General features: G+C 41.9%; 1 protein-coding gene across 8 annotated transcripts in view; it reads right to left on the reverse strand.

The window, feature by feature from the left end:
- LOC109894197 (transmembrane protein 131-like) overlaps positions 1-23,914 on the reverse strand; it is a 109,199-nt gene that overhangs the window by 30,714 nt on the left and 54,571 nt on the right. For 4 of the 8 annotated variants that reach the window (XM_020487481.2, XM_020487482.2, XM_020487479.2 and 1 more), the window contains exons 8-14: positions 14,566-14,643; positions 13,168-13,348; positions 11,109-11,167; positions 10,881-10,986; positions 4,416-4,521; positions 4,058-4,202; positions 3,529-3,702 (exon numbers count right to left, since the gene is read on the reverse strand). In XM_020487481.2, the coding sequence (XP_020343070.1) occupies positions 3,529-3,702; positions 4,058-4,202; positions 4,416-4,521; positions 10,881-10,986; positions 11,109-11,167; positions 13,168-13,348; positions 14,566-14,643 (849 nt within the window). The remainder of the gene's footprint in view (positions 1-3,528; positions 3,703-4,057; positions 4,203-4,415; positions 4,522-10,880; positions 10,987-11,108; positions 11,168-13,167; positions 13,349-14,565; positions 14,644-23,914) is intronic. The other 4 variants (XM_031828497.1, XM_031828498.1, XM_020487480.2 and 1 more) reach the window with 2 other exon arrangements.

Below are 23,914 nucleotides of genomic sequence, written 5' to 3' on the forward strand. Positions count from 1 at the left end.
CATGGCTAGGTTTTTGCTTTGACATGCACTTTCAACTGTGGGACCTTACATAGACAGGTGTGGGCCTTTCCAAATCATGTCCAATGGATTGAATTTACCACAGGTGGACTCCAATCAAGTTGTAGAAACATCTCCATTTTAGAATAAGGCTGTAACGTAACAACATTTGGAAAAAGTGAAGGGGTCTGAATACTAGACAAATGCACTGTATACACATACAGTGGGGCAAAAAAGTATTTAGTCAGCCACCAATTGTGCAAGTTCTCCCACTTAAAAAGATGAGAGAGGCCTGTAATTTTCCTCAATCTTCAACTATGACAGACAAAATGAGAAAAGAAATCCAGAAAATCACATTGTAGGATTTTTAATGAATTTATTTGCGAATTATGGTGGAAAATAACAATTTGGTCAATAACAAAAGTTTCTCAATACTTTGTTATATACCCTTTGTTGGCAATGACAGACGAGCTTCAATGCCATACAACACTCCTTCCGTGGCCTCCAACTGCTCTTAAACGCTAGTAAAACCAAATGCATGCTTTTCAACCATTCGCTGCCTGCACCCGCACGCCCGACTAGCATCACCACCCCTGGATGGTTCCGACCTAGAATATGTGGACATCTATAAGTACCTAGGTGTCTGGCTAGACTGTAAACTCTCCTTCCAGACTCATATCAAACATCTCCAATCTAAAATCAAATCTAGAGTCGGCTTTCTATTCCACAACAAAGCCTCCTTCACTCACACCGCCAAACTTACGCTAGCAAAACTGACTATCCTACCGATCCTCGACTTCGGCGATGTCATCTACAAAATAGCTTCCAATACTCTACTCAGCAAACTGGATGCGGTTTATCACAGTGCCATCCGTTTTGTTACTAAAGCACCTTATACCACCCACCACTGCGACCTGTATGCTCTAGTCGGCTGGCCCTCGCTACATATTCGTCGCCAGACCCACTGGCTCCAGGTCATCTACAAGTCCATGCTAGGTAAAGCTCCGCCTTATCTCAGTTCACTGGTCACGATGGCAACAGCCACCCGTAGCACGCGCTCCAGCAGGTATATCTCACTGGTCATCCCTAAAGCCAACACCTCATTTGGCCGTCTTTCTCTGCTGCCTGTGACTGGAACGAATTGCAAAAATCTCTGAAGTTGGAGACTTTTATCTCCCTCACCAACTTCAAACATCTGCTATCTGAGCAGCTAACCGATCGCTGCAGCTGTACATAGTCTATCGGTAAATAGCCAACCCAATTTTACCTACCTCATCCCCATACTGTTTATATTAATGTACTTTTCTGCTCTTTTGCACACCAATATCTCTACCTGTACATGACCATCTGATCATTTATCACTCCAGTGTTAATCTGCAAAATTGTAATTATTCGCCTACCCCATCATGCCTTTTGCACACAATGTATATAGACTCTCTTTTTCTACTGTGTTATTGACTTGTTAATTGTTTACTCCATGTGTAACTCTGTGTTGTCTGTTCACACTGCTATGCTTTATCTTGGCCAGGTCGCAGTTGCAAATGAGAACAAATGTTTTCTGTAAGTCTTCACAAGGTTTTCACACACTGTTACTGGTATTTTGGCCCATTCCTCCATGCAGATCTCCTCTAGAGCAGTGATGTTTTGGGGCTGTTGCTGGGCAACACGGACTTTCAACTCCCTCCAAAGATTTTCTATGGGGTTGAGATCTGGAGAGTGGCTAGGCCACTCCAGGACCTTGAAATGCTTCTTACAAAGCCACTCCTTCGTTGCCCGGGCGGTGTGTTTGGGATCATTGTCATGCTGAAAGACCCAGCCACGTTTCATCTTCAATGCACTTGCTGATGGAAGGAGGTTTTCACTCAAAATCTCACGATACATGGCCCCATTCATTCTATCCTTTACACAGATCAGTCGTCCTGGTCCCTTTGCAGAAAAACAGCCCCAAAGCATGATGTTTCCACCCCAATGCTTCACAGTAGGTATGGTGTTCTTTGGATGCAACTCAGCATTCTTTGTCCTCCAAACACGACGAGTTGAGTTTTTACCAAAAAGTTATATTTTGGTTTCTTTTGACCATATGACATTCTCCAAATCTTCTTCTGGATCATCCAAATGCTCTCTAGCAAACTTCAGACGGGCCTGGACATGTACTGGCTTAAGCAGGGGGACACGTCTGGCACTGCAGGATTTGAGTCCCTGGCGGCGTAGTGTGTTACTGATGGTAGGCTTTGTTACTTTGGTCCCAACTCTCTGCTGGTCATTCACTAGGTCCCCCCGTGTGGTTCTGGGATTTTTGCTCACTGTTCTTGTGATCATTTTGACCCCACGGAGTGAGACTTGCGTGGAGCCCCAGATCGAGGGAGATTATCAGTGGTCTTGTATGTCTTCCATTTCCTAATAATTGCTCCCACAGTTGATTTCTTCAAACCAAGCTGCTTACCTATTGCAGATTCAGTCTTCCCAGCCTGGTGCAGATCTACAATTTTGTTTCTGGTGTCATTTGACAGCTCTTTGGTCTTGGCCATAGTGGAGTTTGGAGTGTGACTGTTTGAGGTTGTGGACAGGTGTCTTTTATACTGATAACAAGTTCAAAGAGGTGCCATTAATACAGGTAATGAGTGGAGGACAGAGGAGCCTCTTAAAGATGAAGTTACAGGTCTGTGAGAGCCAGAAATCTTGCTTGTTTGTAGGTGGCCAAATACTTATTTTCCACCATAATTTGCAAATAAATTAATTATAAATCCTACAATGTGATTTTCAGGATTTTTTTTCTTCTCATTTTGTCGGTCATAGTTGAAGAGTACCTATGATGAAAATTACAGGCCTCTCTCATCTTTTTAAGTGGGAGAACTTGCACAATTGGTGGCTGACTAAATACTTTTTTGCCCCACTGTATGTATACACATATATATAAACACACACTGTACTGTACTATATCAGAACAAAGGTGTGAGTGAGCAGATGTTAAACATTAGTATAGAGATCAGAACAATGTACAGTAATAGTGTAAAGTGTGGTTATTCAGGACTGTAGTAGTATGTAATAGACAATTGTCTATGGCAGTGTTTCTCAGCCCGGGGCCTATATCCACAAGGCATCTCAGCGTATGAGTGCTAGGATCTGTCCATATAACCTTGTTCATAATGACCTAAAGGGCCAAACTGATCCTAGATCTTACTCTTTGTGGGCACAGCCCTGGTCCTGGAGTCCCAAAGAGGTGCACATCTTTGTTTTTGGCCTAGCACTACCCACCTGATTACACAAATAGGGCAAAAACGTGCACTCCTTTCTTAAGAAATGCTGGTCTATCGAGTATGGAGGAGTGTGTATGCACAGTCATTTGGAGTGTTACCTTGGCCAGTGTGGAGTGTACATAATGTGTATGCAGACTGGCGTCATTGGTAGTATTACCTTGGCCAGGGTGGCGTGTACATAATGTGTATGAGACTGGCGTCATTGGTAGTATTACCTTGGCCGGTGTGGAGTGTACATAATGTGTATGCAGACTGGTGTCATTGGTAGTATTACCTTGGCTAGGGTGGAGTGAAAGTGGAGGGGTAGTTTCAGGGCCAGACACAAACCAGTGGTCAGAGAGAGGGTGGAGAGTAGGTTTAGGGGCAGGCTCCTGTTGAGGAGCTGCAGGGAGAGGATCCGCCAGCAGCCACCCTGGGGCACTGACACTGCCCCGCTGAAGTTGACCACCTTGACACACGGGGGGGGACAGACGGTCAGCACGCACATACCGATAGCAGGACGTTCAACTGTAACTACGCAGATCTCATTCTCTCATATTTTAACTAGAGACTGATTTCAAGCTGGGAAACCAGGCCTGTGAAATGTTGAGAGGCCGAGTTGTGCGCCTGTACCAATCTGTATTGAAAAAAACAAGGCAAACTACTTTTGCATAGTTTTCGGGCTGAACTTTGACATTTCTATCGAGTTGACCTTCTGGTCGACTTCATTGCAATCTCAACGGAATTCATGGAACCACATTTGTATGATGTAGCTATCTTCTGAGATGCTCAGCGCAACTACAAAAAAAGACCAACCCCCCTACCTTGAGTAAGCCCTGGGACTCCGGGGAGAGGATGGCATCCTGGACGGTGAGGGGGAAGTGGAGGGTGTTGGTCAGCCACAGGTCCACGTGGTCTGCACCTTTCTGTCTCTGTCTCACCTGGAAGAGATTAGACAGCTCCAACCCCCTAGAGAGAGGAGGGACAACCATTGACATGTAGTCTATAAGAGTCTCTTAAATTGTGTTGATAACATAACACATTCACTACATTTTCTAGTGATTTTTTGTTATCTGGATTTGATACTTTGTAAATACAAACTGAAAACAGAACATAAAACACCTTGAGGGCAGAAAATACAATTGAAATCTCCATTTGAGCAGAGTATCTGTATGGTCTTACCTGTGTGTGCTGTGGAAGCCAGGGAAAGTGTTCACTGTGTGATTCCCCAGGACCAGTAGGCTAATATGACTGGAGCATCTTCTACCCTGACCTGGCAGAGACCCTGCTGAACACAGTCATAACATTGGATTTTAAAGGAGGAGGTTCCTCTCAGTAGATAGCAGTTACGTTCCAGGACAGTTGTATTTTTCATAGTGATAGCAGCTAAATACATATCTAGAGTGGCATAAATATAACATGTGCCTTCAGAAAGTATTCATACCTCTTGACTTATTACATAGTGTTACAGCCAAAATGTATTAAATATGTTTTTGTTTTTTGAGATCTTTGCAAATGTACTGAAAATGAAATACAGAAATCTCTTTTACATAAGTATTCATACCCACGAGTCAATACTTCGTATACGCACGAACCGGAATATGGAGCCGGAGAAGAAGGCTGACATTCTACGTGTTCCCCAACGATTGTGTTTTTTGTTAGTTTATTTGCGTTGTTTGTAACTTTTTTTTAAACTTATTTTGTACTTATTTTGCTGGTACCGTCTTTTATGACCGAAAATAACTTCTGGACATTAGGACAGAGATTACTCACCACGGACTGGCAGAATCCTTTTCTTCCCTTTAACGAGTCTGACGAGCCCAACGCAAATTATATACTGCTTTCTCGGGAACAGGCCCAGATCGCCGTGATTTGCGTGAAGAGGAGGCAGAGAAAAAGGGCCAGAGGGCAGGCTGCCTTCTGAGAATTTGTTGGCGATTGAATAAACCCTCACTTCCTTCTATTCTGCTAGCAAACGTGCAATCTTTGGAGAATAAAATTGATGACCTATGCAGAAGATTAAATTACCAACAGGACATTCAAAACTGTATAATCTTACATTTCACGGAGTCGTGGCTGAACGACAACACTATCAACATACTGGTTATACGCTGTACCGGCAGGATAGAACAGCTGCATCTGGTAAGACAAGGGGTGGTGGACTGTGTATTTTTGTAAATAACAGCTGGTGCACGATATCTAAGGAAGTCTCGACCTATTGCTCACCTGAGGTAGAGAATCTCATGATAAGCTGTAGATCACACTATCTACCTACAGAGTTTTCATCTGTATTTTTGGTAGCTGTTTACATACCACCACAGACTGAGGCTGGCACTAAGACAGCATTGAATGCTGTATTCCATATTCCGCCATAAGCAAACAAGAAAAAGCTCACCCAGAGGCAGCGCTCTTAGTAGCCGGGAAACTTTAACGCAGGGAAACTTAGATCCGTTTTACCAAAATTCTATCAGCTTGTTAAGTGTGCAACCAGAGGGAAAAATACTCTGGACTACCTTTACTTCACACACAGAGACGCATACAAAGCTCTCCCTCGCCCTCCATGGCAAATCTGACCAGTGACAAGATCAATAAAAAAAGTGGTCAGATGAAGCAGATGCTAAGATACAGGACTGTTTTGCTAGCACAGACTGGAACATGTTCTGGGATTCTTCTCATGGCATTGAGGAGTACACCACATCAGTCATTGGCCTCATCAATAAGTGCATCGATGACGTCGTCCCCAGTGATTATATGTACATACCCCAAACGGAAGCCATGGATTACAGGCAACATACGCACTGAGCTAAATACTAGAGCTTGCGCTTTCAAGGAGCAGGGTTCTAACCTGGAAGCTTATAAGAAATCCCGCTATGCCCTCTGATGAACCATCATTCAGGCAAAGCGTCAATAGAAGACCAAGATCAGCTGCACCATCGAGAGCATCCTGACTGGTTGCATCACTGCCTGGTATGGCAACTCCTCCGCCTCTGACCGCAAGGCACTACAGAGGGTAGTGCGAACAGCCCAGTACATCACTGTGGCCAAGCTTCCTGCCACCCAGGACCTTTATACCAGGCGGTGTCAGAGGAAGGCCCTAAAAATTGTCAAAGACTCCAGCCACCCTAGTCATAGACTGTTCTCTCTGCTACTGCACGACAAGTGGTACCGGAGCACCAAGTCTAGGTCCAAGAGGCTTCAAAACAGCTTCTACCCCCAAGCTATAAGACTCCTGAACACCTAATCAAATGGCTACCCAGACTATTTGCATCCCCCCCCCCCTTTACACCTCTGCTACTCTCTGTTGTTATCATCTATGCATAGTTACTTTAATAACTCTACTTACATGTACATATTACCTCAACTAACCGGTGCCCCCGCACATTGACTCGGTACCGGTACCTGCTTGTATATAGTCTTGCTATTGTTATTTTACTGCTGCTCTTTAATTACTTGTTACTTTTATTTCTTATTCTTATCCGTATTTTTTTAAACTGCATTGTTGGTTAAGGGCTCGTAAGTAAGCATTTCACTGTAAGGTCTACTACACCTGTTGTATTCGGCGCATGTGAATAATACAATTTTATTTAATTACAGCTTTGAGTCGTCTTGGGTATGTCTGTATCAGCTTTACATATCTGGATTCTGGGATTTTCTCCCATTCTTCCATGCAGATTTTCTGAAGATTGGGAATGGAGGTGAACAGCAATCTTCAAGGCCTTCCACAGTTATGCAATGTGATTCAAGTCTGGGCTTTGGCTGGGTCACTGAAGGACTTTCACATTCTTGTTCTGAAGCCATTCCAGCATTGCTTTGGCTGTATGCTTGGGGTCATTGTCCTGTTGGAACGTACATCTTCACCCCCAGTCCAAGGTCATTTGCACTATGAAGCAGGTTCTCATTCAGGATTTGCCTGTATTTGGCTCCATTCATTGTTCGCCCTATCCTTATCAGTCTCCCATTCCCTGCCGCTGATAAGCATCCCCTTAGCATGATGCTGTCACCACCATGATTCACGGTAGTGATGGTGTTAGACGAGTGATGAGCTGAGCCTGGTTTTATCCAGACATAACACTTTGCATCCAGGCCAAACAGTTCCATTTTTGTCATCAGACCACAGAATCTTTTGCCTTCTTTTCAGTATTTCACGTGACTTTTTGCAAACTCCAGGCATGCTGTCATGTGCCGTTTTCTCAGGAGTGGCTTCCGTCTGGCAACTCTTCCAGAAAGCCTAGATTAGTGAAGTGCTGTAAAGACTGTTGTCCTTCTGGCATATTCTCCCATCTCAGCCAAGGAACTCTGTAGTTCATTCGGTTCTTGGTCACCAAGGTCCTTCTTGCCCGGTTGCTCACACAGCCAGCTGTAGGCAGAGTCTGGGTAGTTCCATATTTTTTCAGTGGATGGAGGCACACTCTAGAAATTATTTTATGTCCTTCTCCAGATATACGCCTAATCACAATTCTCTTGGAGATCTACGGACGGTTCCTTGGACTTCATTGTATAGTTTCTGCTCTGGCATGCACTGTCAACTAGGTTTGGGTGATATCCAGATTGTCATACCAACCTTGTGCCATACCTGGATATTCAGTAATACTGGCACTGAACACAGGTTAGCAATGCTAACAAGTACATGTAAAATCCCATAGAGAATGCTAACTAAATGCTAATAGTGCATAGCGAACATTTTATAATAATATCTAGCTGGCAAACATTTAGTTGTGAATTCCATACTGTAACTAGATGACCTAGCGCGTGCTGCACAACAGTGAGTGACTGAGGACTATCGGTAAGCTTCATAATAAAAGATCTTGTGACAGGTGAAATGGAAAATGCGATCTCCTAACATATTGCACAAGTTGACTGCAGGTATTTACATAAAAAGTAGCTACAAATATTCAAATGAATAAAAAAAACTTGAAAGAACTATTTAACGGTATTGAAAAATCATTCTGTGGCCATTTCCAAATACCCAGCTATATGGTATACAAAACTACTGTCAACTGTGAGATCTTATATAGACAGGAGCGTTTCTTTCTAAATCATTTCCAAATAATTGAATTGGCCACAGGTGCTCCAATCATGTTGAAGTGACATCTCAGGGATGATAAAATAAAATTGGATGCACCTGAGCTCAATTTGGAGCGTCATAGCACATTTGTGTGAACATTTATGTAAATGAGATTTTTCAGTATTCTTTTTTTTGTACATTTCTAAAAACCTGTTTTCACTTTCTCATTATGGGGAATTTGGTGTAGATGGGTAAGGGAAAAATCTATTTAATCCATTTTGAATATAGGCTGTAACAACAAAATGTGGAATAAGTCAAGGGGTATGAATACTTTCTGAAGGCATTGTAGACAGACACACACACACACACAGTTTTAGTCTTGGATACTGATTGCCTGTGTGATGCAAAATAACTTGTTTACTGTTCTAATTATGTTAGTAACCAGTTTATAATAGCAGTAAGGCACCTCTGGGTTTGTGGTACATGGCCAATATACCACGGCTAAGGGCTGTGTCCAGGCACTCCACGTTGCGTCGTACATAAGAACAGCCCTTATAGCCATGGCATTTTGGCCATATACAGGACAGTGTCTTCAGAAAGTATTCACACCCCTCACCTTTTTCCACATTTTGTTGTATTACAGCCACAATTTTAAATGGATTAAATTGAGATTTATTGACACTGACCAACACACAATACCCCATAACGTCAAAGTGGAATTATGTTTTTTTGCAATTTTTAAACATTAATAAAACATTATATTGTCTTGTCAATAAGTATTCAATACCTTTGTTATGGCATGCCCAAATCAAGTTCGGGAGTAAATATTTGCTTAACAAGTCACATAATAAGTCGCATGGACTCAATCTGTGTGCAATAATAGTTTAACATGATTTTTGAATGACTACCTACAATTATCCCTCAGTCGAGCAGTAAATTTCAAACACAGATTCAACCACAAAGACCAGGGATGTTTTCCAATCTCTCTCAAAGAAGATAAGCTATTGGTAAAGGGGTAAAACATATATATATTTTTAAGCAGACATTGAATATCCCTTTGACCATGGCTAAATTATTCATTACACTTTGGATGGTGTATCAATACACCCAGTCACTACAAAGATACAGGCGTCCTTCCTAACTCAGTTGCAGGAGAGAAAGGAAACCACTCAGGCACAGTGGAGGTGTCATAACACCAATAAAACCTAGCGGTCAATCAGGGAAATGGTTCCAATCGTTTCTTCCGCCATTCATATTTCCCATCTAGGATTTTAGAAACACTTAACATAAGGGCAGCTTCATGTAGGCCTACCCTGGTGAGATGTTTTCATAACCATGTAAATCTCTCTCAGGGTAGGCCTACATGAAACTCAGCCCTTATTTTAAGTGTTTCTAAAATCCCCTATGGGAAAGATGTTTGGTGGAAAAACGATTGGAACCATTTCCTTGTTTGACCACTAGGTTTTATGGGTATTATGATTCATAATGGGGTATTATGGGTATTTATGGGTATTATGACTCGTACTCTATGATGACAGAGTTTAATGGTTGTAATAGGAGAAAACTAAGGATGGATCAACATTGTAGTTACTCCACAATACTAACCTAATTGACAAAGTGAAAAGAAGGAAGCCTGTAAAGAATACAAATATTCAAACATGCATCCTGTTTGCAACAAGGCACTAATGTAATACTGCAAAAAATATGGCAAAGCAATCATTTTTTGGTCCTGAATACAAAGTGTTATGTTTGGGGCAAATCCAATATAGTAGTACTGTGTATTACACTCCAGATTTTCAAGCATTGTGTTGGCTGCATCATGTTATGGGTATGCTTGTAATCGCTAAAGACTGAAGAGTTTTTCAGGATAAAAAATAAATGTAATGGGAGCTAAGCACAGGCAAAACCCTAGAGGAGAACCTGGTTCAGTCTGCTTTCCACCAAACCAAGGGAGATTAATTCACTTTTCAGCAGGATAATAACATAAAACACAAGGCAAAATCTACAACGGAGAAGACAGTGAATGTTCCTTAGTGTCTGAGTTACAGTTTTGACTTAAACCTACTTGAAAATCTATGGCAAGATCTGAAAATGGTCTAGAATTTTGAAAAGAATAATGGGCAGGTGTGGAAACCTCTTAGAGACTTACCCAGAAAGACTTACCCAGAAATCACTGTGAAAGGTGTTTCTACAAAGTATTGACTCGGGTGTGCATACTTATGTAAATTAGATTTCTGTATTTCATTTTCAACAACTTTGCAAAATTGTCTAGAAACATGTTTTCACTTTGTCATTATGATGGATTTTGCATAGATGGGTGGGCAAAAAAAATAAGTAATCCATTTTGAATTCAGGCTGTAAAAACAAAATTTAGAATAAGTCAAGGGGTATGAATACTTTCTGAAGGCACTGTACTACAACTCCTTTGGCCTTATTGCTTAAATATACATATACACACATGCTATCAACTCATTAGCAAAATATCTCGCGCAGCTGAGTTTGGTTGTTGCAGGTGCTTGGGAATAATTTGATGATGACATATCAAGAGCAGTTCGCAAGTTCCTTTACTTTTAAGAGATCAACATTATTACCACAAATGGCAAATAGACCCAGTATTCCTCTACTTTGCCATTTAAATGTACCTCTGCAGGCTAGAGTAGCCACTTGTGTGAAGTTTGTCGCTGATGTTCTCAGCAGGACTGGGCTGAACTCCAGAGCGCTGTCCACTTTGGATAACAACTGCATTTCCTAAGAAAAAAATAACAAAACTGCTGTTAGATACAATATAAACTCCTGCATGGGTAATACTGAAGACATATTAAATAAGTACTCCATTTGAGTACTATGCATGTGTTTGCACAGAAACTTACCTTCACATAAAGTTTCTTTCCTCCTGAATTCAACATACATATTCCAATGTTTAACTCCCCTGTAGGATACAATTAAAACATAATAGGTTAATGACATGTTATCAACATAAATGACAGGATCGAATAAATACTGTATTGCTGCCCAACAAAACACTGAAAATTGCACTTCTCTCTGCCACCAGTAAGTGTCACTATGCACATAAAATGGATACATCCACCTTTAGACAGACAGTCAATAACAAAACAATCTTCAGGGCAACTTGACATGATTGAGAGCTCATCCTTTTAGGTACTGTGACTATATTCCATGCACATAATCTAAAAGCGTAATGCTGATGCTCTATGATGCCCATTTCAAGGTAGAAGGTAAATGCCCCATCTATCCCATTCATGCATGCCAATCCCATCAGTTGTACAGAAGACAAAAATTGACTGTGACAATTAACGTAAAATTAGATCTAATGTTACTCACTAGGTAAAAGCGGTGCTACTTTGGTATGACCTGCACAGTAGCATTAAGTGAAAGGAGGTGATTACATTTACAATATGCTGCGATCATAAAAACGGAGTGCTCTAGCCTACAGCAGCATTGCAGCAGTTTGGTGGATGAAAGTGCTGAGTTGACACTTCGGGGCTGATTTCCTTGGCTCTGGCAATTCCTTTCAACCTCAGGTTTCTCTGCAAGTGAGACTGTGGATGAACAGTGCCTGTGCTACGGTTCACGCTTCATGACCAACCCGTTCACTGTTTTAGCACTGTTTCACAGAAATAAAATGTTCTATCTAATGTCAAATAATGCATGTTTTCTTTCACACATGAAAAGGTTGACTTTACAGCCATAGTGCAACTTAATCTAGGTCCGGGAAACAGACCCTAGTGTAAGTCTACTATTACAATGTAAATGGAGAAAGCCAGGAAAACATCCCTTAGTTGTTTATGATGTAGAGTCAGTGGACAGAAGAACAAGGAAAGAACATCTAATGTCCAAACTGTAAACAAATCTGCATCCCAAATGGCACTCAATTACCTATATAGTGCACTACTTTTGACCAGAGCCCTATGAGTCCTAGTAAAAAGTAGTGGACTATGTAGGGAATTGGGTGCCATTTGGGACAAAACCAATGTTAATCTACCATCAATCTATAGGCTACATGCCTGGTGTGATTGTGATCTTCGAGCAGGGAGATGTAGTCTATTCTACACAATATAGTCTAGTCCTGATTAAGGAGCGCTAATGGCCCTGTGTATGTAATATGGGGTATGATGGTGATGAGGATACCTATGGGCTGATCTAAGATCAGTTTTGCTGTTTCCCCTTTAATGGTTAAGATGAGAATTTGGGGAAGGACATGTTTGATTCTACAACTAGCTTGGCTCCCGAGTAGTGCAGGTAGCCTAGTGGTTAGAGTGTTGGGCCAGTAACCGAAAGGTTGCTGGATCGAATCCCCAAGCTGACATGGTAAAAATCAGTCGTTTTGCACCTCAGCAAGGCAGTTAACCCACTGTTCCCTGGGCGCCAAAAACGTGGATATCGATTATGGCAGCCCCCCACACGCACCTCTCTGATTCAGAGGGGTTGGGTTAAATGCAGAAAACACATTTCAGTTGAATGCATTCAGTTGTACAGCTGACTAGGTGTCACTGCATCTCAGTGCTTGAGGCGTCACTATAGACACTATGGTTCGAATCCAGGCTGTATCACAACCGGCTGTGATTGGGAGTCCCATAGGGCGGCTCACAATTGGCCCAGCGACGTCCGGGTTTGGCCAGTGTAGGCCATCATTATAAATACACATTTGTTTTTAACTGACTTGCCTAGTTAAATAAAGGTTCAATACAATTTTAAAAATATGGTAAGTGGTAAGGCTCCCAAATCCTAATCAGTGTTTCTCTCCGATTTTTCTTTAGGCGGGGTGCAGAGGTCTATAAACCAGCAGAACACCAACATTCTCTATTGAAACCTACCAACATCCTAAAATATTTGAAGTTATTCCTATAGCTCTCATGCCTTACCCCACCTCCACCCCCAAAGACTAGTCCCCTAGCCCTCGACACCCACCGTTGGCGGAGCAGAAGCCCGTCGCTGGGGCAACCAACAGGACCAGGATGTGCTCGATGACGTAGGGCTTGAGCTTGTCCATGTCAGCAGGACGTTCTGTGTGCTCCGACAGCCTGATCTGGAGGTTGAGTCCCTGCTCCACCCTGGCCGTGTTGTCCTCAACACTCTGGAAGCACGACCCCTGGGGATACGGCAGGAAAGGCATACCAGTTATGGTATGGGAGCAAGGAGGGAGAAAGGGGGAGGGGGTTGGTTGAATAGAGCAAAGAGAGAATGAAGAGGCATGTAGAAGGTGCGATCAGTGGAATGTGGAGAGAGATTGGGGGGCAAAAAAGGGGGACAGGGTGAGAGACAAATGAGTCAAATTGTGTAAGAAAAGGAAAAGAGGAAGCGATGAAGAGTGGGAGAATACTAAGAGTGTGGGTGCATGCTTGTACACACACACACACACACACACACACACACACAGCCAGCTAGAGGTAAAATTATGGGCATCAACCTGCTTCTCTCCAGTCCCTCTGTACTGTACCTAACCCACAAACCCTGCCTTAAGCTGACAAGATCAGCATCTGAGGTGTGCAAAGCTCAGCGCAAACCAGGCTTTGTCATCTTAGGAGGAGGGGTGACTCAGGCTTGGACTTAAGAAACAGACAGCTCGCTATCCCTGGCTAGACCCCACAGGGCCTCGGCCTAAAATAACAAACACCAAGCCCCTGTGGATACCACAGATACACACACTTCCTGAAAAAGCCATATTAGTACTCATCCCCCCTGACCATAGAAGTTGGCTATACTTCACAAACAGATCTGGGACCAGGCTATACCATACTAGTAGTATTCACAAGTCATTATGAACAAACAAACAAAACAAAGTTGAGTTAGGTTTGGGAGATAGAGTGGTGGGTGGGGCTTGCACCATGGCGGTGATTGCGTATCCTGTGTTTAGGGAAGCTCCCGGCCAATTAACGGTCTCGTGAGCAAGCAATTATGCGCCTAGAAAGTGGTCTCACTGTCCTTGGGGCTTCTTGAGGAACCAGACTGCAGTCAGATATCACAACACTGCAGCTCATGTTGATAATAGTTGAAAAAAAGAATTAAATCATTAGTAAATGGCCATAAGTGCTATGAAAAGTTATTCTTACAGTTAGCATGGAATAAGGACTTTGTAATTTCAATTTTTTGCCCTTTAAAACGCAAATAGGTTGTCTCAAAAATATAAAGTGGTCATACACATGCATATCTGTTTAGTTTGGCATTGTTTATATTTTTATCTCGTGTACATTTTTTAAACTAATGTAAAGTATATTTTGGTCTGTTAAAAATGATAAACAATTTACATATTGACGAAATTATAGTGAAAAGGGGGCGGTTTAAAAAAAGTGATGAGATGCCCAGTACCTGCGGCTGGCTGTATATGCTCTTGGGTAAACTGCACTCCAGCAGTAGCCCCAGGATAGTGATGTTGGAAGAATCTTCCTGGAAGAGCAAAAACAGAGAACAAAGATCCAATGGCAGAAACATACAATCCAGAGGTTGATCAGTCAGCCTTCATTCCAATGCTCTTTGATGAGACATATAGCTTGAAAAATCATGTTGATTAGACTAAACAAATTAAAAACTGTTGAATTAATCCAGATTAAATATCAAAATTACATCCACCACTCTTTTAGATGAAAGTCTAACAGGATTTATGAATACCATTATAGCACTGAGACTGCACTTGTGAAGGTGGTAAATGACCTTTTAATGGCGTCAGACCGAGGCTCTGCATCTGTCCTCGTGCTCCTAGACCTTAGTACTGCTTTTGATACCATCGATCACCACAATCTTTTGGAGAGATTGGAAACCCAAATTGGTCTACAAGGACAAGTTCTGGCCTGTTTTAGATATTATCTGTCAGAAAGCTATCAGTTTGTCTATGTGAATGGTCTGTCCTCCGACAAATAAACTGTAAATGTCAGTGTTCCTCAAGGTTCCATTTTAGGACCACTATTGTTTCCACTATATATTTTACCTCTTGGGCATGTCATTAGAAAACGTAATGTTAACTTTCACTGCTATGCGGATAACACACAGCTATACATTTTTTATGAAACATGGTGAAGCCCCAAAATTGCCCTCGCTAGAAGCCTGTGTTTCAGACATAAGGAAATGGATGGCTGCAAACGTTCTACTTTTAAACTCGGACACAACAGAGATGCTTGATCTAGGTACCAAGAAACAAAGAGATCTTCTGTTGAATCTGACAATTAATCTTGATGGTTGTACAGTCGTCTCAAATAAAACTGGGAAGGACCTCGGCGTTACTCTGGACCCTGATCTCATTTTTGACAAACATATTAAGACTGTTTCAAGGACAGCTTTTTTCCATCTACGTAACATTGCAAAAATCAGAAACTTTGTCCAAAACCGATGCAGAAAAATTAATCCATGCTTTTGTTACTTCTAGGTTAGACTACTGCAATTCTCTACTTTCCGGCTACCCGGATAAAGCACTAAATAAACTTCAGTTAGTTCTAAATACGGCTGCTCGAATCTTGACTAGAACCAACAAATTTGATCATATTACTCCAGTGCTAGCCTCCCTACACTGGCTTCTTGTCAAGGCAATGGCTGATTTCAATGTTTTACTGCTAACCTACAAAGCATTACATGGGCTTGCTCCTACTCATCTTTCCGATTTGGTCCTGCCGTACATACCTACACGTGCGCTACGGTCACAAGACGCAGGCCGACTAATTGTCCCTAGAATTTCTAAGCAAATAGATAGAGGCAGGGCTTTCTCCTATAGAGCTCCATTTTTATGGAATGGTCTGCCTACCCATGTGAGAGACGCAGACTCGGTCTCAACCTTTAAGTCTTTACTGAAGACTCATCCCTTCAGTGGGTCATATAATTGAGTGTAGTCTGGCCCAGGAGTGTGAAGGTGAACGGAAAGGCTCTGGAGCAACGAACCGCCCTTGCGGTCTCTGCCTGGCCGGTTCCCCTCTCTCCACTGGGATTCTCTGCCTCTAAACCTATTACAGGGGCTGAGTCACTGGCTTACTGGTGCTCTCCCATGCTGTCCCTAGGAGGGGTGCGTCACATGAGTGGGTTGAGTTACTGACGTGATCTTCCTGTCTGGGTTGGCGCCCCCCCTTGGGTTGTGCCGTGGCGGAGATCTTTGTGGGCTATACTAGGCCTTGTCTCAGGATGGTAAATTGGTGGTTGAAGATATTCCTCTAGTGGTGTGGGGACTGTGCTTTGGCAAAGTGGGTGGGGTATATCCTGCCTGTTTGGCCCTGTCCAGGGGTATCATCGGATGGGGCAACAGTGTCTCCTGACCCCTCCTGTCTCAGCCTCCAGTATTTATGCTGCAATAGTTTGTGTCGGGGGGCTAGGGTCAGTAGTATCTGGAGTACTTCTCCTGTCTTATCCGGTGTCCTGTGTGAATTTAAGTATTCTCTCTCTCTCTCTGAGGACCTGAGCCCTAGGACCATGCCTCAGGACTACCTGGCATGATGACTCCTTGATGACTCCATGATGACTCCTTGCAGTCCACCTGGCCGAGCTGCTGCTCCAGTTTCAACTGTTCTGCCTGCGGCTATGGAACCCTGACCTGTTCACCGGACGTGCTACCTGTCTCAGACCTGCTGTTTTCAACTCTCTAGAGACAACAGGAGTGGTAGAGATACTCTTAATGATCGGCTATGAAAAGCCAACTGACATTTACTCCTGAGGTGCTGACTTGTTGCACCTCAACAACTACTGTGATTATTATTATTTCACCATGCTGGTCATTTCTGAACATTTGAACATCTTGGCCATGTTCTGTTATAATCTCCACCCGGCAGAGCCAGAAGAGGACTGGCAACCCCTCATAGCCTGGTTCCTCTCTAGGTTTCTTCCTAGGTTTTGGTCTTTCTAGGGAATTTTTCCTAGCCACCACGCTTCTACACCTGCATTGCTTGCTGTTTGAGGTTTTAGGCTGGGTTTCTGTACAGCACTTTGAGATATCAGCTGATGTAAGAAGGGCTATATAAATACATTTGATTTGATTTGACTAGTGAAGAAATAAATACAGGCATGTGTAGCATAAATAACAAACAAATTATGTGAGGTTATATTAAGCAAAACATTGGTAACATACAATTGAAGTCAGAAGTTTACATACACCTCAGCCAAATACATTTAATCTCAGTTTTTCACAAGTCCTGACATTTAATCCAAGTAAAAGTTCACTGTCTTAGGTCAGTTAGGATCACCACTTTATTTTAAGAATGTGAAATGTCAGGATAATATTAGAGAGAATGACTTATTTCAGCTTTTATTTCTTTTTTCACATTCCCAGTAGATCAGAAGTTTACAAACACTCAATTCGTTTTTAGTAGCATGATGATGGCCACTCCAATACCTTGACGTTGTTGTCCTTAAGCCATTTTGCCACAACTTTTGAAGTATGCTTGGGGTCATTGTCCATTTGGAAAATTCATTTGCGACAAAGCTTTAACTTTCTGACTGATGTCTTGAGATGTTGCTTCAATATATCCACGTAATTTTCCAACCTCATGATGCCATTTATTTTGTGAAGTGCACTAGTCCCTCCTGCAGCAAAGCACCCCCACAACATGATGCTGCCACCCCCGTGCTTCATGGTTGGGATGGTGTTCTTCAGCTTGCAAGCCTCCCCATTTTTCCTCCAAACATAACGATGGTCATTATGGCCAAACAGTAACATTTTTATTTCATCAGACCAGAGGACATTTCTCCAAAAAGTACGATCTTTGTCCCCATGTGCACTTGCAAACCGTAATATTTTTCCTCCAGCATCTTCACAAGGTCGCTGCTGTTGTCCTGGGATTGATTTGCACTTTTTGCAACAAAGTACGTTCATCTCTAGGAGACACGTCTCCTTCCTGAGCGGTATGACATCTGAGTGGTCCCATGGTGTTTGTACTTGCGTACTATTGTTTGTACAGTTGAACGTGGTACCTTCAGGTGTTTGGAAATTGCTACCAAGGGTGAACCAGACTTGTGGAGTTCTACAAAAACATTTCTGAGGTATTAACTAATTTCTTTTGATTTTCCCATGATGTCAAGCAAAGAGGCACTGAGTTTGAAATACATCCACAGGTACACCTCCAATTGACTCAAATGATGTCAATTAGCCTATCAGAAACTTCTAAATTCATGACATCATTTTCTGGAATTTTCCAAGCTGTTTAAAAGGTACAGTCAACTTAGTGTATGTAAACTTCTGACCCACTGGAATTGGGATACAGTGGATTATAAGTGAAATAATCCGTCTGTAAACCATTGTCGGAAAAATGACTTTGTGTCATGCACAAAGTAGATGTCCTAACCGACTTGCCAAATCTATAGTTTGTTATTAAGAAGAAATGTGTGGATTGGTTGAAAAACAAGTTTTAATGACTCCAACCAAAGTGTATGTAAACTTCCGACTTCAACTGTACATGAACAGCATATTTGCCATCTCAGTCATTGAACCCTTTTACCTTTGTGGTTCTGGACAGGGTTGTTCTTTGTGAACTGTTGATGTAAATAGGGTTTTATAAATTCAAAACTGATTAATTGATTTATTAACATGACCTGTAGGTTATCCCAACTACAAGGCAGATCTCTTTTACACTATTACAACACAAGTATTCACCAGTCAATACCTTAGACTTCGGTAACAGTATTTATACATGACAGTGTATTTGGATTGGTGCATAGTGCATTATTTAATATCAAAAGTGGTGGTGAGCTCAAAGCAACACACAGTGAAATAACAGTTACCTCATCCAACGACTTGGTCAGAAAGAGGGGGGGGGGGGTGGAGACAAAAAGAGAGCGAGAGAGACAATTTCAACCTCTCCACTAAAGAGAGCCACAGAGAGAAAGAAAGAGAGAGAGAAATAAAGTGACAGAGAGTAAAGAAATAAAGAGAAGGGGGAACTAAATTTGAATCTGTCTGCTCAAGCTCGGTCTATATTTAAACCTGTTTATGTGTTCAGCAGCTCAACAGGCCATGTTACAGAGACACAAACCACAAACACCATGCAGGAACGACTTTACTCTCACAACACCTGTCTAATAATAACGAAACCTCTATATAAAAGTATATCCAGATCAGTGAAGAAACAATGGTTGTGTCCCAGATGGCACCCTATTCCATTTATAGTGCACTTCTTCACCAAAACCCAATTTTCTATATAGTGCACTGGTCAAAAGTTGTGCACTATATAGGCAATAGGGTGCCATTTATTTAAAACGCAGCCCATATGTTGTCTTGTAAAACTTTAGTTTCGCACGCCATATAGTGCCTTCAGTGCTGTAACAGAAGAAGTGTGTTCAAAATAAGTGGTTGAGTATATAAGTAAACCATACTGTGAAATAACAACGACCATCTTGCCCCCCCCCCCCCAAAAAAAAAAAACTAGAGGCCAGTCTGAGTGATTGTGGGAACGCAGCCAGGCTGACATTTTGAAACTGCCACCCGCTTCCTGTTGCCGTGGGTAACGTTCCTCTGAAAGAATCCTCGTGCCGCTTTCACTCCTTCCCTTGATGTTTTTAAAAGTGGGTGAGAGTACGTGTGTGATGTGACTATTTGCATGCTCCTTGTGTGTGTGTGTGTTTGTTTAGACACAAGTGTGTGATTCTGTATACACAAATATGAAAGTGATTGATCATGTGTGTGCATGCATCGACAGTGTCTGCATGCATGAATGTGTATATACCTCGTGTACGTACGTACGCCTCTCATGTAAATGTGTGTTTATGCCTCTGGTTTGTTCGTGTGTGTGTGTGTGTGTGTGTGTGTGTGTGTGTGTGTGTGTGTGTGTGTGTGTGTCTTTATGTGTTGGGTTATCTCTGTGTCAGGACTGGCAAATAGGGGAAGTCAGCTGCTGATGGCTATCAGATGTCAGACACAATACAACAACCGGTGTATGTTGTGGTAAATGTGTTTGTTTGTAGGTATGATGTGAGCCTGGAATGTTCATTGTGGAGCTAGAGGAGTTAGAGCCCTGTCGATCTTATCCATGAACATAGACAGGGCTCTAACTCCTCTAGCTCCTCAATGAGATAGGGTGCAGGCCCGGCAGCAGGCCGTTAGCCAGCCTGCCAGTTTCGTGGAGTCTGCCACTAGCATAGCAGTCTGTGTAGTCAGCTCAGCTATCTCCATTGAGACCGTGTCTGTGCCTCGATCTAGGTTGGGCAAAACTAAACATGGCGGTGTTCGTCTTAACAATCTCACTGGAATAAAGACCTCCATTCCTGTCATTATTGAAAGAGATTGTTATATCTCACATCTCAAAATAGGGCTACTTACACAGTGCCTTACAAAATTATTCACCCCCCTTGGCGTTTTTCCTATTTTGTTGCATTACAACCTGTAATTTAAATTGATTTTGGGGGGATTACATGTAATGGACATACACAAAAAAGTCCAAATTGGTGAAGTGAAAAAAAAATAATAATAACGGGTTAATTTCTTTTTAAAGCAAACTGAAAAAAAGTGGTGCGTGCATATGTATTCACCCCCTTTGCTATGAAGCCCCTAAAGAAGATCTGGTGCAACCAATTACCTTCAGAAGTCACATAATTAGTTAAATAAAGTCCACCTGTGTGTAATCTAAGAGTCACATGATCTCAGTATATAAACAACTGTTCTGAAAGGCAAAAATGTCTGCAACACCACTAAGCAAGGGGCACCACCAAGCAAGCGGCACCATGAAGACCAAGGAGCTCTCCAAACAGGTCAGAAACAAAGTTGTGGAGAAGTACAGATCAGGATTGGGTTATAAAAAAATATCTGAAACTTTGAACATCCAACGGCGCACCATTAAATCCATTATTACAAAATGTAAAGAATATGGCACCACAACAAACCTGCCAAGAGAGGGCCTCCCACCAAAACTCACAGACCAGGCAAGGAGGGCAATAATCAGAGGCAAAAAAGAGACCAAAGATAACCCTAAAGGAACTGCAAAGCTCCACAGCGGAGATTGGAGTATCTGTCCATAAGAACACTTTAAGCCGTACACTTCACAGAGCTGGGCTTTACGGGAGAGTGGCCAGAAAAAAGTCATTGCTTAAAGAAAGAAATAAGCAAACACGTTTTGTGTTCACCAAAAGGCATGTGGAAGTCTCCCCAAACATATGGAAGAAGGTACTCTGGTCAGATGAGACTAAAATTGAGCTTTTTGCCCATTAAGGAAAACACTATGTCTGGCGCAAACCAACACCTCTCATCACCCCGAGAACACCATCCACAGTGAAGCATGGTGGTGGCGGAGCATCATGCTATGGAGATGTTTTTTATCTGCAGGGACTGGGAAACTGGTCAGAATTTAAGGAATGATGGATGGGGCTAAATACAGGGAAATTCTTGAGGGAAACCTGTTTCAGTCTTCCAGAGGTTTGAGACTGGGATGGAGGTTCACCTTCCAGCAGGACAATGACCCTAAGCATACTGCTAAATCAACACTCAAGTGGTTTAACCTCTCTGGGATATGTGGAACGGTAGCGTGTCACCTCGCCAACAGCCAGTGAAAGTGCAGGGCGCCAAATTCAAAACAACAAAAAAATCACATAATTAAAATTCCTCAAGCATACAAGTATTTTGCACCATTTTAAAGATAAAATTCTCGTTAATTCGGCCATAGTGTCTGATTTCAAAAAGGCTTTACAGCGAAAGCACCACAAACGATTTTGTTAGGTCACCACCAACTCACAGAAAAACACAGCCATTTTTCCAGCCAAAGAGAGGAGTCACAAAAAGCACAAAGAGATAAAATTAATCACTAACCTTTGATGATCTTCATCAGATGCCACTCATAGGACTTCATGTTACACACTACATGCATGTTTTGTTTGATAAAGTGCATATTTATATAAAAAAATCTAATTTTACATTGGCGCGTTACGTTCAGTAGTTCTAAAACATGCAGTGATTTTGCAGAGAGCCACATCAATTTCCAGAAATACTCATCATAAATGTTGCTGAAAATACAAGTGTTATACATGGAATTAGAGATGTACTTCTCCTTAATGCAACCGCTGTGTCAGATTTAAAAAAAAAAATACGGATGAAGCAAACCATGCAATAATCTGAGTACAGCGTTCAGAAAACAAAGCAGCCAAAAAGATATCCGCCATATTGTGTAGTCAACATTAGCCTGAAATAGCATTAGAAATATTCACTTACCTTTGATGATCTTCATCAGAATGCACTCCCAGGAATCCCAGTTCCACAATAAATGTTTGATTTGTTCGATAAAGTTCACAATTGTCCAAATAGCTTCTTTTGTTAGGGCGTTTGGTAAACAAATCCAAACGCGCGTGCAGGTCCAGTCGAACTTCGGACGAAAAGTTGAAAAATATATATCACAGGTCGAACTAAGTATAGAATCAATCTTTAGGATGTTTTTATCATAAATCTTCAATAATGTTCCAAAAGGAGAATTTCTATGTCTGTAGAAAAGCAATGGAACGAGAGCTAACTCTCTCGTCCCCGCCTGTGGCACTCTGCCAGACACCTGGCTCAATCCCCTCTCATTCAGCCCCCCTTCATAGTAGAAGCCTCAAACAAAGTTCTAAAGACTATTGACATCTAGTGGAAGACTTAGGAAGTGCAATATGACCCCATTTATACTGTATATTGGAATGGCAAAGAGTTGTAAAAACTACAAACCTCAGATTTCCCACTTACTGGTTGGATTTTTCTCAGGTTTTCGCCTGCCATATGAGTTCTGTTATACTCACAGACATCATTCAAACAGTTTTACGATACTACAATACTAATAATAATATGCATATAACATGCATATATTAGCATCTGGGACAGAGTAGCAGGCAGTTTACTCTGGACACCTTATTCATCCAAGCTACTCAATACTGCCCCCCTATCACCAAGAAGTTAAGGAGAAACATTTAAATGTCTTGGAATGGCCTAGTCAAACCTCAATCCAATTGAGAATCTGTGGTATGAATTAAAGATGGCTGTACACCAGCGGAACCCATCCAACTTGAAGGAGCTGGAGCAGTTTTGCCTTGAAGAATGGACAAAAATTCCAGTGGCTAGATGTGCAACACTTATAGAGACATTCCCCAAGCTGTAATTACTGCAAAAGGTGACTTTACAAAGTATTGACTTGGCGAGTGAATAGTTATGCATGTTCAAGTTCTGTTTTTTTTGTGTTATTTCTTGTTTGTTTCACAATAAAAAATATTTTGCATCTTCAAAGTGGTAGGCATGTTATGTAAATCAAATGATACAACCCCCCCAAGCCACTTTAATGTTAGATCTCTCACTTTCAAGGCAGTTATAGTCAATGAACTAATCACTAATCATAATCTTGATGTGATTTGCCTGACTGAAACACGGCTTAATCCTGATGAATTTACTCTGTTAAATGAGGCCTCTCCTTCTGGTTACACTATATCCCCCACGCATCCCGCAAAGGCGGAGGTGTTGCTAACATTTACAATACCAAATTTTAATTTACAAAAAAAAATGACTGCGTTTTTGTCTTTTGAGCTTATAGTCATGAAATCAATGCAGCCTACTCAATCACTTTTTATAGCGGTCCTCACTGAGTTCCCTGAATTCCTATCGGACCTTGTAGTCATGGCAGATTCACATTTTTGGTGACTTTAATATTGACATGGAAAAGTCCACACTCCAAAAGGCTTTCGGAGCCATCATCGACTCAGTGGGTTTTGTCCAACATGTCTCCGGACCTACTCACTGCCACAGTCATAC

Source organism: Oncorhynchus kisutch, linkage group LG7 (genome assembly GCF_002021735.2).
Source record: "Oncorhynchus kisutch isolate 150728-3 linkage group LG7, Okis_V2, whole genome shotgun sequence".
Classification (NCBI taxonomy): Eukaryota; Metazoa; Chordata; class Actinopteri; order Salmoniformes; family Salmonidae; genus Oncorhynchus; species Oncorhynchus kisutch.